The 11,147-nt window shown below is 38.2% G+C and overlaps 2 protein-coding genes across 5 annotated transcripts; both read right to left on the bottom strand.

Annotated features, from left to right (window-relative positions):
- Positions 1–4: 4 nt before the first annotated feature.
- On the bottom strand, positions 5–8,978 carry LOC135595306 (DEK domain-containing chromatin-associated protein 1-like). Of its 3 annotated transcripts, none has more exons than XM_065086049.1 (12): positions 8,518–8,978; positions 8,353–8,386; positions 4,891–4,970; positions 4,752–4,811; positions 3,179–3,289; positions 3,015–3,089; positions 2,841–2,918; positions 1,897–2,160; positions 1,522–1,783; positions 715–812; positions 596–626; positions 5–444 (listed from the first exon to the last, which is right to left on the bottom strand). In XM_065086049.1, exons 1-12 carry the CDS (start codon positions 8,914–8,916, stop codon positions 263–265), a joined length of 1,674 nt encoding a protein of 557 aa, XP_064942121.1. In that variant the 5' UTR covers positions 8,917–8,978; the 3' UTR covers positions 5–262. The 3 variants fall into 3 exon arrangements, with proteins under 3 accessions (XP_064942121.1, XP_064942123.1, XP_064942122.1); XM_065086051.1 differs by having other exon boundaries at positions 1,522–1,768; XM_065086050.1 differs by having other exon boundaries at positions 18–444; positions 1,522–1,780.
- A 707-nt stretch (positions 8,979–9,685) lies between these two features.
- LOC135594922 (HVA22-like protein e) lies at positions 9,686–10,518 on the bottom strand. Of its 2 annotated transcripts, XM_065085429.1 has the most exons (5): positions 10,463–10,518; positions 10,319–10,345; positions 10,134–10,256; positions 9,901–10,054; positions 9,686–9,807 (listed from the first exon to the last, which is right to left on the bottom strand). In XM_065085429.1, the coding sequence occupies exons 1-5, from the start codon at positions 10,507–10,509 to the stop codon at positions 9,787–9,789; spliced, it is 372 nt and encodes a 123-aa protein (XP_064941501.1). In that variant the 5' UTR covers positions 10,510–10,518; the 3' UTR covers positions 9,686–9,786. The 2 variants fall into 2 exon arrangements, with proteins under 2 accessions (XP_064941501.1, XP_064941500.1); XM_065085428.1 differs by lacking the exon at positions 9,686–9,807 and having other exon boundaries at positions 9,818–10,054.
- Positions 10,519–11,147: the final 629 nt, after the last annotated feature.

Below are 11,147 nucleotides of genomic sequence, written 5' to 3'. Positions count from 1 at the left end.
ACACTGACAGTAATTAGTGACAGGTTAAACAACAAAGCTGATTATTACACATTGTAGTCAGAGGAGTCTCCAAAAAGCTAAAGGAAATATTCCACAAAAGAAACAAAGGCTATCGTACAATGATAGTAGAACAACATCACACATCTACCACAGACAGCAGATGAGAAGGCATTTCTATGAAATGGTTAGATCTCTACCCATGTCAGTGCTAAGCCAAACAAGCACAAGTAATGTGCAAATTTGTCCACCCATCTGACCAATGCTACTTATCACCGTCTCCGTCAGAATCTTCCTTTGTGTCGTCCTCCTCCTTGGCATCCTCCGCACCGCCTTCGTCCTCCTCACCATCTTCATCGTCGTCATCAGACATACTGTTAATAACATCTTCGATTATGCGCTTCACCTCTGCTTTTCTGTCCATCAGATCCATCTTGAAGTGAGCTCCTGTACACGGTCAGATTTTAGCGTCAACTATGTCATTCTAGCTTGTAATGCAGAATAAAAAAGATCTACCACAAATAAGCACTAATTCCATCAGATATCGTAATGTATCTATATTATTTATATGTTCATCTTATAGTTAGTTTTATCGTACCTAGCTGTCTCAAAATATCAGCCAGAGTTGCCTGCACCCCACACAGAATTTGACAGCTTAGTAATATCAAGTGAAAAAGGAAGGGGAGCATCGAGGATCAAGTCTAAAAAGCTCCTCACAGTATTGAAATCCACTTCTTTCAATATATCACTGACAACAGCATGCAACTCCTCCTTGCTGGGTCCACTCTTAGCTGCCTTACTTGCCTTGACTTTTCCTAGTTTCATGACGAGAAAAGGTACTCATAATAGGTAAAGAATGCAGCTAATGGGCAAATAATTAGCAACATTTGAGTCAAAATAGGCATCTCAATAATATTAGTCAGCATCAGACAAATGAAATCGAAAATTATTCTTCCATCAATATGCTATTATCCATATTAAAACATCACCATTCACCAGCACACCTTTCTTACAATAAGCTCAAGCCAACCACAATTACTTCACGCACACTACATCATAATAAACAACAAATCATATTTTGGTCTCTGAAAAAGATGAATGGCAATTGGAAATCAGCAGCAAATATGTCTATTAAATTGAATTAAACAAAAAATGGCAGTCAAATCTGCGGAAAAAACAACATACCCCAATATCTGAAACTGACATCATTAGGATTGAGAAAAAATGGATTAAGATCACTTTGAAAGAAGCACTTTAAAGAAAATATGTATTCTTCTTTAGAGTAAGATCACTTCGAAAGAATTACAGGTAAAAAGATAGAAAAAAAACACTTTAATACTTGTCATGAAATATCTGAAAAAATAACGTGTATGAAGTAGTCTTTGTGTTGCTTATGAGCAAACTGAGAATTTGTGAACAATTCTTGAAAGGTTGCATGCTATCTTTGTTTAGCCAGAATACAAAAATTAAGGCATACAATAACCAACTATCTAATATTTATATGTGTATATAACGAAAAGCTACCTTGTTTTTCGTTTGAATCTGACTTATAAGATTTTTTCCTGCTAGTGTTTTCCTTGTTGTCTGGAAGTTTTTCGCTTGCTCGGCCTTTCCTTCTGCCCTTCTGTTTGCTTTTCGAGATCGAAGGATGCCCAGAGTCACTGTCATCCACAGGAACGCTTTTTCTTGGAGAAGAAGTTGATGCGGTTTTAGAAACCTTCGCAGAATCCTTTCTTACAGTGGTCTTATCTTTTGTTGAGGCATTGGAGCCCTGCTCGTTGATCTCCTAGTAAGAACCCATTTTGTTTTCATAGGGTGAACTTGATTCATCTTCACCAGACATACTTAAAGCAGGTTTGAAGAACTTTAATTGGAAGGGGTGAATTTAACAGGAGAAACCTTGTTTTTTGCCTTGGATGGCTCAGAAGTCTTCTTCGTGTGCTTAGCAGCAGATCTTTTATTAGTTGCAGCAGACTCCTCTTGCTCTCCGTCCTCAGCTTCTTCCTCACTGTTATCATGGCCATTCTCTTCCTGTGAATTCCCATCGTCTTCATCATCATCATCATCATCATCATTTAGTGCTTCCTTTGTGTCGACAGAGGCACCCTCATCATTATCTTCATTCTCGTCTTCAGCTGACTGCTTGTGACCCTGTCTTTGTTTCTGAACATCAAAAGGTGCTACGTGGAGTTAAATAGTTATGCGGAGTCGAGTTATGACAAGAAAAAGTTCTAGCCAGAATGATCAATAAAATCTGCATGAGAATATTGATATCACATAGTCAAAACTTAAGATTATTCATGAAGAAATTGATCAAAAATTTTAAATTAAGCAGAGTTAACATCCAATGGTCTGTTTTTCTTCCCCATACAATCTTTCCAGGGATCAAACAAAGATGCCAAACGAGCTGCATTTATTCATTATTGAAGCTTTTGTCTATTATTGTAATCTCATTCCAATTACAAGATGGCATTATAGTTTATCAAACAATATCAAGAACCACAATTCCCAATATTCTAGACTTTCTCTGTTTGAGTTTAACAATAGTTTGATGGTTGACAGTAGAACTGAAATGCATGACTAAAACTTTAAATGAGTCCAGAGAAACATGTTATTTTCTTGAGAAATGACGCATTTCAATATTAAAAAAAAAGATCAAGCAATACTGGTGTTTGATAAGCATTAAAAGGGATGTCACTTGGCAACAATTCAGGATTGTTCTAAATGCTTAAAGACAAAGAAGGATACTAGTAGACTTGTTCTTAGCATTCAAGAACCAGTTGTTCCTTTAACATGTTCAATATTCTGCACAAATAAGAAATTAGCAATACTGAAAAACAAACCTTACTGCCTCTATCTGAAGATCCTTCTCCAGATGTTGCATCAGTGCTTCCCTTTGTCCTCCTCCCTCTCTTCCCTTTCTAAAAGTAAAGTGACAGTAAGATGTTTTGCAGCACTCTATATCGATAGCTAAAAGCAAAAAAGAAAGACATTTCAGCTAAGCTCAAAACTTTCACCTTTTCTGTGAGTACTACATCTCTTGTAATACAAGGAGACTCCAAAAATTCTACTAAATTTAGTATGACTTCTTCCTGTAAAAAAAAAACTTCAGATAAACTCTCTAAGATAGATGAATGTATGTGATTATTGACTCTAGGAAAAACTATTTCTATTAATTTACCTTTTTGGTAGAGGGCTTGACAACATGAATATCAAGTAGATCGCAGAAATCAAGCAACCTTTCCTTATTATACTTATCAAGCTTTTCTTTAATTCTTGCCCTCTGTTTTTCCTGAACAAAACAATGCACTAGTCACAAATAAAGGTCCTAACAATAAAACTTAGCATGTCCCTAAAGTGTTCCACTAGTGGCATCCTTGTAAATATACTCCAGACCAAAGTTCATCGTACCTTGACATACCACCTAGTATGGGCGATACATACCGATTCGATAAGAGATCGGTATGGGCGGTACATATCAATCTATCAGTATACCCCACTATACCATGTGCTGGTACGTTAGTATGTACCATACTAACGACTAGCACACCGATACAGACTGATAAGACAAACCATGCTTCAGATGAATATCAAAGCACTCTAATCACAATATTTACACAAAGCATAGTTCTCCCATCTGAACTAAGCAATTTAAACACATAGTCGAAGTTCATCCATAACTTTCAAACATCAAGCAAAGGTAGAAACAAGAGTATTTGTTCAAAAAAGCAATTTTATGATGGTAATAACCATATAATATGCATACTAGTGCTCAAAAGTTACTGATAGCAGTACATGAAAGAGAAACAAGAAATTGTCAATGTGAAAAACGATAAATATGAACCAATTGCTTCAAGTAAACAACTAGTGATCATAATTGTTTTCCTCCACTGAGGAAACATTCTTTGCTTCAAATTCTCACCACATGATATAGCAAAAAACATTAGTGTTTTTTCTTGGGATGTAAGTCATCTAAGTTGAAAATTTTTTATCTTAAGTGTACTTAGGATGTTCCAAGATGGCTTGCTTTGTCAGAAGCGAGAAATTTTGATCATACATGCATAGGTAAATAGGGAACTCAGATTTGTAATACTGGATTCCTTTAACTCAAGTAGAATAAATGGAAGAGCAAATCATCAAGTTTAGAGTAGCAACAGATCTATCAATAGATTGTATATTTGTCATAAATCTCCTTTGAAATGGAATCCATAGAATTTGACCTTTCTTTGTCAATACTTATAGCTTCTTCTAAATAAAGTTCAATTTGGTCTCTACAATCATCTACCAAGATCCATCTAAATGCACAACTCTATTCCCTTCACACAGTGGAAAAGCAGCAGAAAAGCTCATCACACTGTCTGCAACATCAAGCCTTATACCTTGAAAGAAAAAAACAAAAAAAAAAGTGATCAAAACACAACCTTTTGTTTTGTGGGAATCCATGTTAATAGAAATTTTGATGGGTAAGTATAGGTATCCAACTAATTTTATCATAATTTGCAAGATCAGTATTAAGAATGGGAACAACTAGAGACAATACATGCTTTGGTTTCTTTGTTCTTGGTTCAGTTTCACTCTGCACATCAGAAACCCAAAGGATTTGGTTCTGTTCATTATTTCAATGATAATCAAACAAGCCCAAACCAAATACAACCTCAATAACAACACCAAATGTTGGCAAACTAGATGTTATCAAAGAACATATTATCAACATGGTAAATATTGAAAGATTAACAGTAAGCAGAACAAGATACCTCATTCTCGCTCCAAACAAATCCAGAGAACTGAAGAATATTTCTCCTAAGGAAACGTGCCTGAACAAGAAAGCTATTATTATAGATAAAATTAGAATTCCACATGTAAAGAAGTACTCCAGTAATAACAAGATCTTACATTTGATTTCCTTCCAAAAAGGACTGTATGAAGAGCTTGGAGGTTCTCATCAACTTTTCGCTTTGACAACTTGAAAGAAACTACAGCATTTGGCAAGATCAGTGGAAATTGAAGGAGAGTCTGCTGCTAAGGGTAACATATTAAAAGCTACACCCCTGGTAACCATATAACAATTATATCCTCATCTTATATTTTACCTAACATTCCCTCTCCTTATATTCTCATTGTGCCCTCTAAAAGTGTTTCCACCACTTTTCCTTTCAAGGTATAAGGACTTGATGCTGTAGACAGTGTGTGGTGAGATTTTCTGCTGCTTTTCCACTGTAAAGGGATAGAGTTGTGCATGAATATACTATTTACATGGATCTCGGTAGATGATATGTCGAGACTAAATTGAACTTTATTTTAGAAGCCACAAGTTTACACAATGAAAGATGAAAACCTATGGATTCCATATTCCCATCATGCACTTTTGTTTGAATATGTTCATCCTCCCCTATAACATGTAATGAATTTATCAAGAGATGGCCTAACCATGTTCTTACTGCTATATAGTATATACTACCTGTTCCATCAACAGAACTCGATGACTTTAATAAGCCCATCACAATGAGTAGCTTTTCTGCTAGGCTTGTCATACTTTATGTTAACTGCACATCATCTCAACCTATAAGTATAAAGCACCACTGCTCTCTTGCTTGTCTTCTGAATTATAACTTTGACCTCTATCGTGGTTATGCATGGAATAAAGCAGTGATGATTTATATAAAATATAGGAATGAATGAAATGAATGTATAAGTTGTGGGACTATAATTATTTTTGGAATGATATGATTCTATCATTCATAAGTAAATCATGCAGAGGTGTGAAACCTTTATGACTTATTCCATGAGTCAGAATTTAGCTGAATAGTTATCTTTTTCTTCCTTTCTTTCCCTTCTATTCTCAAATAAAAATCTTCTAATCACAAACTTGACCTACATAAGTACCATTTTCTATCACACTTTATTTTAATTTGAAGAGAGGGAGAATCTATGGATTATGTGAAAGGAGACCATAAGTCCAACGTTGTCGGAACTTTAGACCTTTACAAAAATCTGGAGAATCACTATGATATAGAAAAACAAAGTTATTTGTTCCAAACTTCAACATAGAGTCGGCGACATATGAAAATGTGAAAAATTATAAGAGCTAAACCTTAAGAGAAAGAATAGCAAATCAATAACCAAAGCTCTCAACCTCCAAGAAATCAGACAGTGATTCATAATAGTTTGGGCCAGAACCTCCAAACCATTGTGACAAAGAGTACCTTGTTTTTTGTTGCATGATAAATTTGAAATTATCCAAAGCTTAAACTTTTTGATGCCCCTTCACATCTAGTCTAACATGCAAAGAATGTTAAACTTGTAAGTTAAAAGACATCTCTCTGATTTGCCATTCTACCATGAGCAATGTCCTTTCCAATCCCCCATTTATTGAATAAAAAAACCTAATACTTTTAAGTTTATACCTTTCTCATCCTCTCTCTTTAAATCATTGTTTAGCATTAAAGCTCAACATAACTTATCCTAGCTCAATTTCACTCAATTTCACTTACACAGCAAAATTTACATTCATATATTTCGCATGTCAAATAGATTGGAAAAGAGTTTCTAAATCATGTGCTTCAGGTTCGCATGTAAAATAAAGTATGACATAGAAGATACTTAGTTAATCCACACACACACACACACACACATGTTTGAGATATCCAAATCAAATATATTGAACAAATGAAACTAAAACATACAGGAACACAACACTGTCCAAATATCCCATATAATCTAAATAAATGAGCTAAGACAAACGATAGGAATGTGTCAGAGAGCAACCATTCTGATACTGTACATACAATATGTAGCATGAAAATGAGAAAATGAATAAAAAAGACAACTAGCAAGTGCTTCATGCATTTCTCACTGCAAACCAAGGCTCCTGAAGATCTAGTTCCATAGAAAGTCACTTTTAACAAGACAAGAACTTTATGCCAAAATCATTCACCAAATTTAACAAGAAAAAACTGAAAAAAAGAAAAAAAGAAGTCATGTCCAGCAATCCAATTGACAACACATTGAGAACAGCTATTTTTTATGGGAAGTCCCAAATGAAATCCATGAGCTTGTTATCGACTTTAGTCAATTAATGATATTCCAAGCAATAATTTAAAACAGTGATGCAATTTGAATAGCCACCAAGAATTTTGTGGGCTTAGCCTGGGATTTTAAAAACCAAGTGAGACCAAGGTTCCCACATGTATTTAAACTAATTTTTTCCTCAGACTCAAGTTGAGATATTGAACCCCAGATCAAACCAGTCTTAGTTCTTAATGAGCTTATAATAAATATCAAGTCTACTTCAGTTACCTCCCTTACCATTCAGGATTGATTCTGTTCAAACAATATGTTCTACCCATCAATTATAGGCTAGCAATAGTTACTTTTCAGTGTCTCTGTTCCCCTTTGTGTATTCTCTTTTAGACTCTAACAATCATTTTTGCTTTGGTTGCAAAATCATGTACTTGGAGGAGAGCTGAGCATAGAGCATCACCATCTATCACTCTGTGAAATCCACATTTAATTAACAAGAATCCCAACAATGATTAATCTACAACATACAGTATCTATCTTGGTTAACCCTATTAGTCGCCAAAACCAAAAGTTTATCTTATTCCCTTTTGTTCTTCATTATGACCTCATACTATTTATAGTAATCAAAGGTCCAAAAGCAACAGAGTTGGTTGACCTTCGAGTTTCTCTACCTATATATCAAGGCCCTTGCATCACTGTTATTGTAATGAGACAACTCCTAGCTTCCAACCATACCGAACCCAGTCAAACGTACACCAACTTAAATGCTAATGTAAGTTCACATTTTTCTTCTTGGTCCTGCTTGGGTTTATCTTTTTAGGTTGCAGGACAGGTAGAACAAGTTTACGTGTAAAGGGTTTGTCCAACCTGGTTGTTCCTTGGTTGTACCAGCAACCAAACAGTTCTAAAATGGATCCAGTGTAAGCAACCACAAGGTGAAACTGATATTTTCTTGTCAAGTCAAGCATAGCACCTATGATTAAATCGAAGTAAAGCAGGGTTCAAGCATAATTGAAAAGGAAAAAAAATCAACCAAAATACGTATGTATTCTATATCTTAGAAACATAATTATGTCCAAGGACACAATCTCATATGTTGCAATTGTGATGCATGAACGACTGCAGTGTAAGTATTTTGATGTCCAATCAATAACTTATCTTACCAAGTCATGACCAACATGGGGGCTACGAATATGTTAAGAGAGATTAGAACAACTTGATCCAAGCACGGTGCATCTAGTGCCTAACAGTCTACATAAGATTTATCAAGTGATCTTTCATGAGAAAATAATGAAAAGAAGAACAACATGCAGCTCGAGGGGGGTCAGCCAGTACCATTCGGTATGTCTTTCAGCTTATCTCCAGAACCCTGAAGTCCACAGCAAAAACACAGCTTTCTCAGAGACAAAAGATGTTAGCTTTCAGGATTCATATCCTGAATAGAAAAGAAACCGGTAGGAAGCCAGATCGAGTTCCTTCAAACAAATTACTTCACCTAACCTGCTTGAAAGACGGAGTCTTAGGCACCGGAGCCTTCGGAAGAGCCATCTCCGAGAACCTCTCGACGGTCTTCCGCTCCCTCGACGGCCTCTCCACAGGGGTGGCCTCTTCCCTCGCCACTGACCGCCTCTTCCTCTCCTTCTTGGGGGTCCCCTCCTCCCCGTCTCCGCTCTTCTCAGCCCTGGGTCTCCTCCCACGTTTCCGCTTCTCCACCACTACTTTCTCGGTCGGCCCATCACCGCCCCCTTCCGTCTGCTCCTCCTCTTCCTTGCTCTCCTCTTCTCCGGCCTCAGCCCGCACCGCCGGCAGGTTACCCCCCGCCTCCTCCTCCAGCTCCGCCTCTCCGGTCGGAGACCCGTCGCCGGCTTTCTTGGTCTCCTCCGCTGCTGCGGAGTCCATCGGAGCAGCAAACCCTAACGAAGCAGCCTAAACGAGAGAGAGAGAGAGAGAGTTCACGGTGGCCAGTGGGAAACGAGCGAGGGTTTATGGCCGACGGTGAAATATGCTGATCCGCTGTGACAGAATTCACCGAAACCCGAACTCCAACCAACTAAATCCTACCGTTCCGTGGGACCCACACAACTCGACTGTAATTTACATCGATTTCAATCTGAGCCCTGTCTGGTGACGACATCGAATGTATCCGGGGATTCGGATCTGCACACACAATTCACGAGTGGCGGATGATGGTCGACCGGATTTCAAATTTCACGCCCAAATCGAAGGCGGGCTTCCCAAATTAACACGACCAATTTCTCAATTAGGGTTTAATCGATCGAAAACTCACTCTTCTTTTTGTCCTCCCCCAAATTGGGTTTCAATGGGCTGATGATTCTATCAACTCGATAGGTCCAGTGATTACAGTTGTAATTAAGTAGTAATCAGGTGGTTGATTCATGGAGAGTAGAAGCTTCATGATGCATCTTTGTCTTGTTACTGTGATTAATTGGGGATTAAGAATGTATAATCTCTCCAAGATTAAACTGTAATTAATGACTTCAATTCGATTCAAACTGTTCATGCTATTCTCACTGCAAGTGGCAGTGTTTCCGTGCACGGCGACACGCGCCACTTCATCGAGCCTCGTAAGCTGACAGCAAACCCATGCATGCACTCTCACGAATGCCATGGAGACCACGATGAACACTTCAATAGAAGCCCATAAGGATTACATTGGAGTGTGTTTAAGTGTAGTAGAAGTAACAGCACGAGCGTTCTCTCTCTCTCTCTCTCTCTCACACAACGAGACTTTGAGTCCTGCGGCCTCTTTCAGTGCGCCTCCTCTTCCATCTGCATCTCCAGTGGTGCGGTGGCAGATATCCATCAGTGAGATGATTTGATGGCATGAGTGGAAGGAGAAGGAGATTCGTGGAGGACCGTTACCTTCTTCGGAGAAGGATGAGATCCCATCAGCTTAACCCCATGCTTCCTGAGCTGCTCCCTCACAAACCTCTCGTAGATGAAGGATGCACCCCTGAACTGTGGAAGCACCAGCCATGCCACAAAAGCCACCTTGATTTGGTGCCACACGGGAATCCTTCGCTCGATGTAATCCCAATGAGCACAACCGCTAGAGAGAGAGAGAGAGAGAGAGAGAGAGAGAGAGAGAGAGTTACCAAGACAAGATGGGCTCAGCCACCATCTCCGTGAGAGTAAGGAAGGAGTACAAGATCCAGTACGCCAGCCACTGCTCGTCGTCCAGCTTCGAAGGGCTCTCGATCGCGCAAACGGAGGCGTATCTGCACGCCAAAAACATGAAAGACCATGGGAAGAAACAAAAGGGTTTGGACTTAGGACTCACAGTGGGTACAGAAGCATGAGCGTCGGCCTGCATGATGAACACAACAAACACCAGTTGATAACTTGAAACGAAATCCATCAACTACAGATCGTAATGAAGAAGAAGAAGAAGAAGAGGAGATGATGATATGTGGTGCGATGTTACCCTGCAAGGGAGTTGAGGGAGGTGAGGAAAGTCCAGAAATGACCCATCTCCTGAGACTTTCTTACACTGGTAGGTTGAGTGGGCAACTTGAAGAAGACTAACGGAGGATTTATGGAAAGGCGAAGGGAAGAGGATGGACAGGTGGCAGCTTCCGAGTAAGGGTAGGACTCTTAACGAGGATGTGGCAGCTTCTGCTTGACCTCTGCTGACGACGTCGCCAAGAATTCCTCAAAGGTGTTTTGTTTGAATGCAGCCAAATAGCGTTGCGGATGAAGTAAACTTCGACTCTTAAAAGAAGAACATGAATAGATGTTCCTCGTATACGAGGCTTAGAACAGTAGTTGGAGACTCACAGCTGCATGGTCAACTATTCATTTTTTATTTCCACAGTTGCAAGTAGGCTGATGACTTTGTTACAATGAAAACGAGTAGGAATTAATTATAATAGCCAAAGAAGAAAAAAAGAAAAGATTTTGGGAAGAAAACGTAAAGCTTTGTTCATTTAAATTACTTTCAAATTAGAATAAATATTTCTCAAGTATTTAAATTATTTTGAAACTTTATGCTTCATTGCTACAGGCAAAAATAAATATCTTTAGGATATTAATTATAATCGTTGATTGAAAATTCATTAGATTCAGCATTCCTAACTTGAATTTAAATATAACTAAAATTTAAATATGGT

This window comes from Musa acuminata, chromosome BXJ1-10 (genome assembly GCF_036884655.1).
Source record: "Musa acuminata AAA Group cultivar baxijiao chromosome BXJ1-10, Cavendish_Baxijiao_AAA, whole genome shotgun sequence".
Taxonomy (NCBI): Eukaryota; Viridiplantae; Streptophyta; class Magnoliopsida; order Zingiberales; family Musaceae; genus Musa; species Musa acuminata.
Note: the sequence above shows the minus strand (reverse complement) of the source record. Positions and strands in the feature narration are given on the sequence as shown.

Coding starts and splice junctions, on each gene's coding strand:
- LOC135595306 (XM_065086049.1), bottom strand. CDS start 8,916: ATGGACTCCGCAGCAGCGGAGGAGACCAAGAAAGCCGGCGACGGGTCT. Junction 4,971..8,352: donor GCTGAAAGACATACCGAATG/GTACTGGCTGAC, acceptor CAAATGCTGTAG/TTTCTTTCAAGTTGTCAAAG. Junction 2,161..2,840: donor CTTCAGATAGAGGCAGTAAG/GTTTGTTTTTCA, acceptor TTTGATGTTCAG/AAACAAAGACAGGGTCACAA.
- LOC135594922 (XM_065085428.1), bottom strand. CDS start 10,509: ATGGGTCATTTCTGGACTTTCCTCACCTCCCTCAACTCCCTTGCAGG. Junction 10,257..10,318: donor CTCATGCTTCTGTACCCACT/GTGAGTCCTAAG, acceptor TTTGGCGTGCAG/ATACGCCTCCGTTTGCGCGA. Junction 10,055..10,133: donor GCTGAGCCCATCTTGTCTTG/GTAACTCTCTCT, acceptor CATCGAGCGAAG/GATTCCCGTGTGGCACCAAA.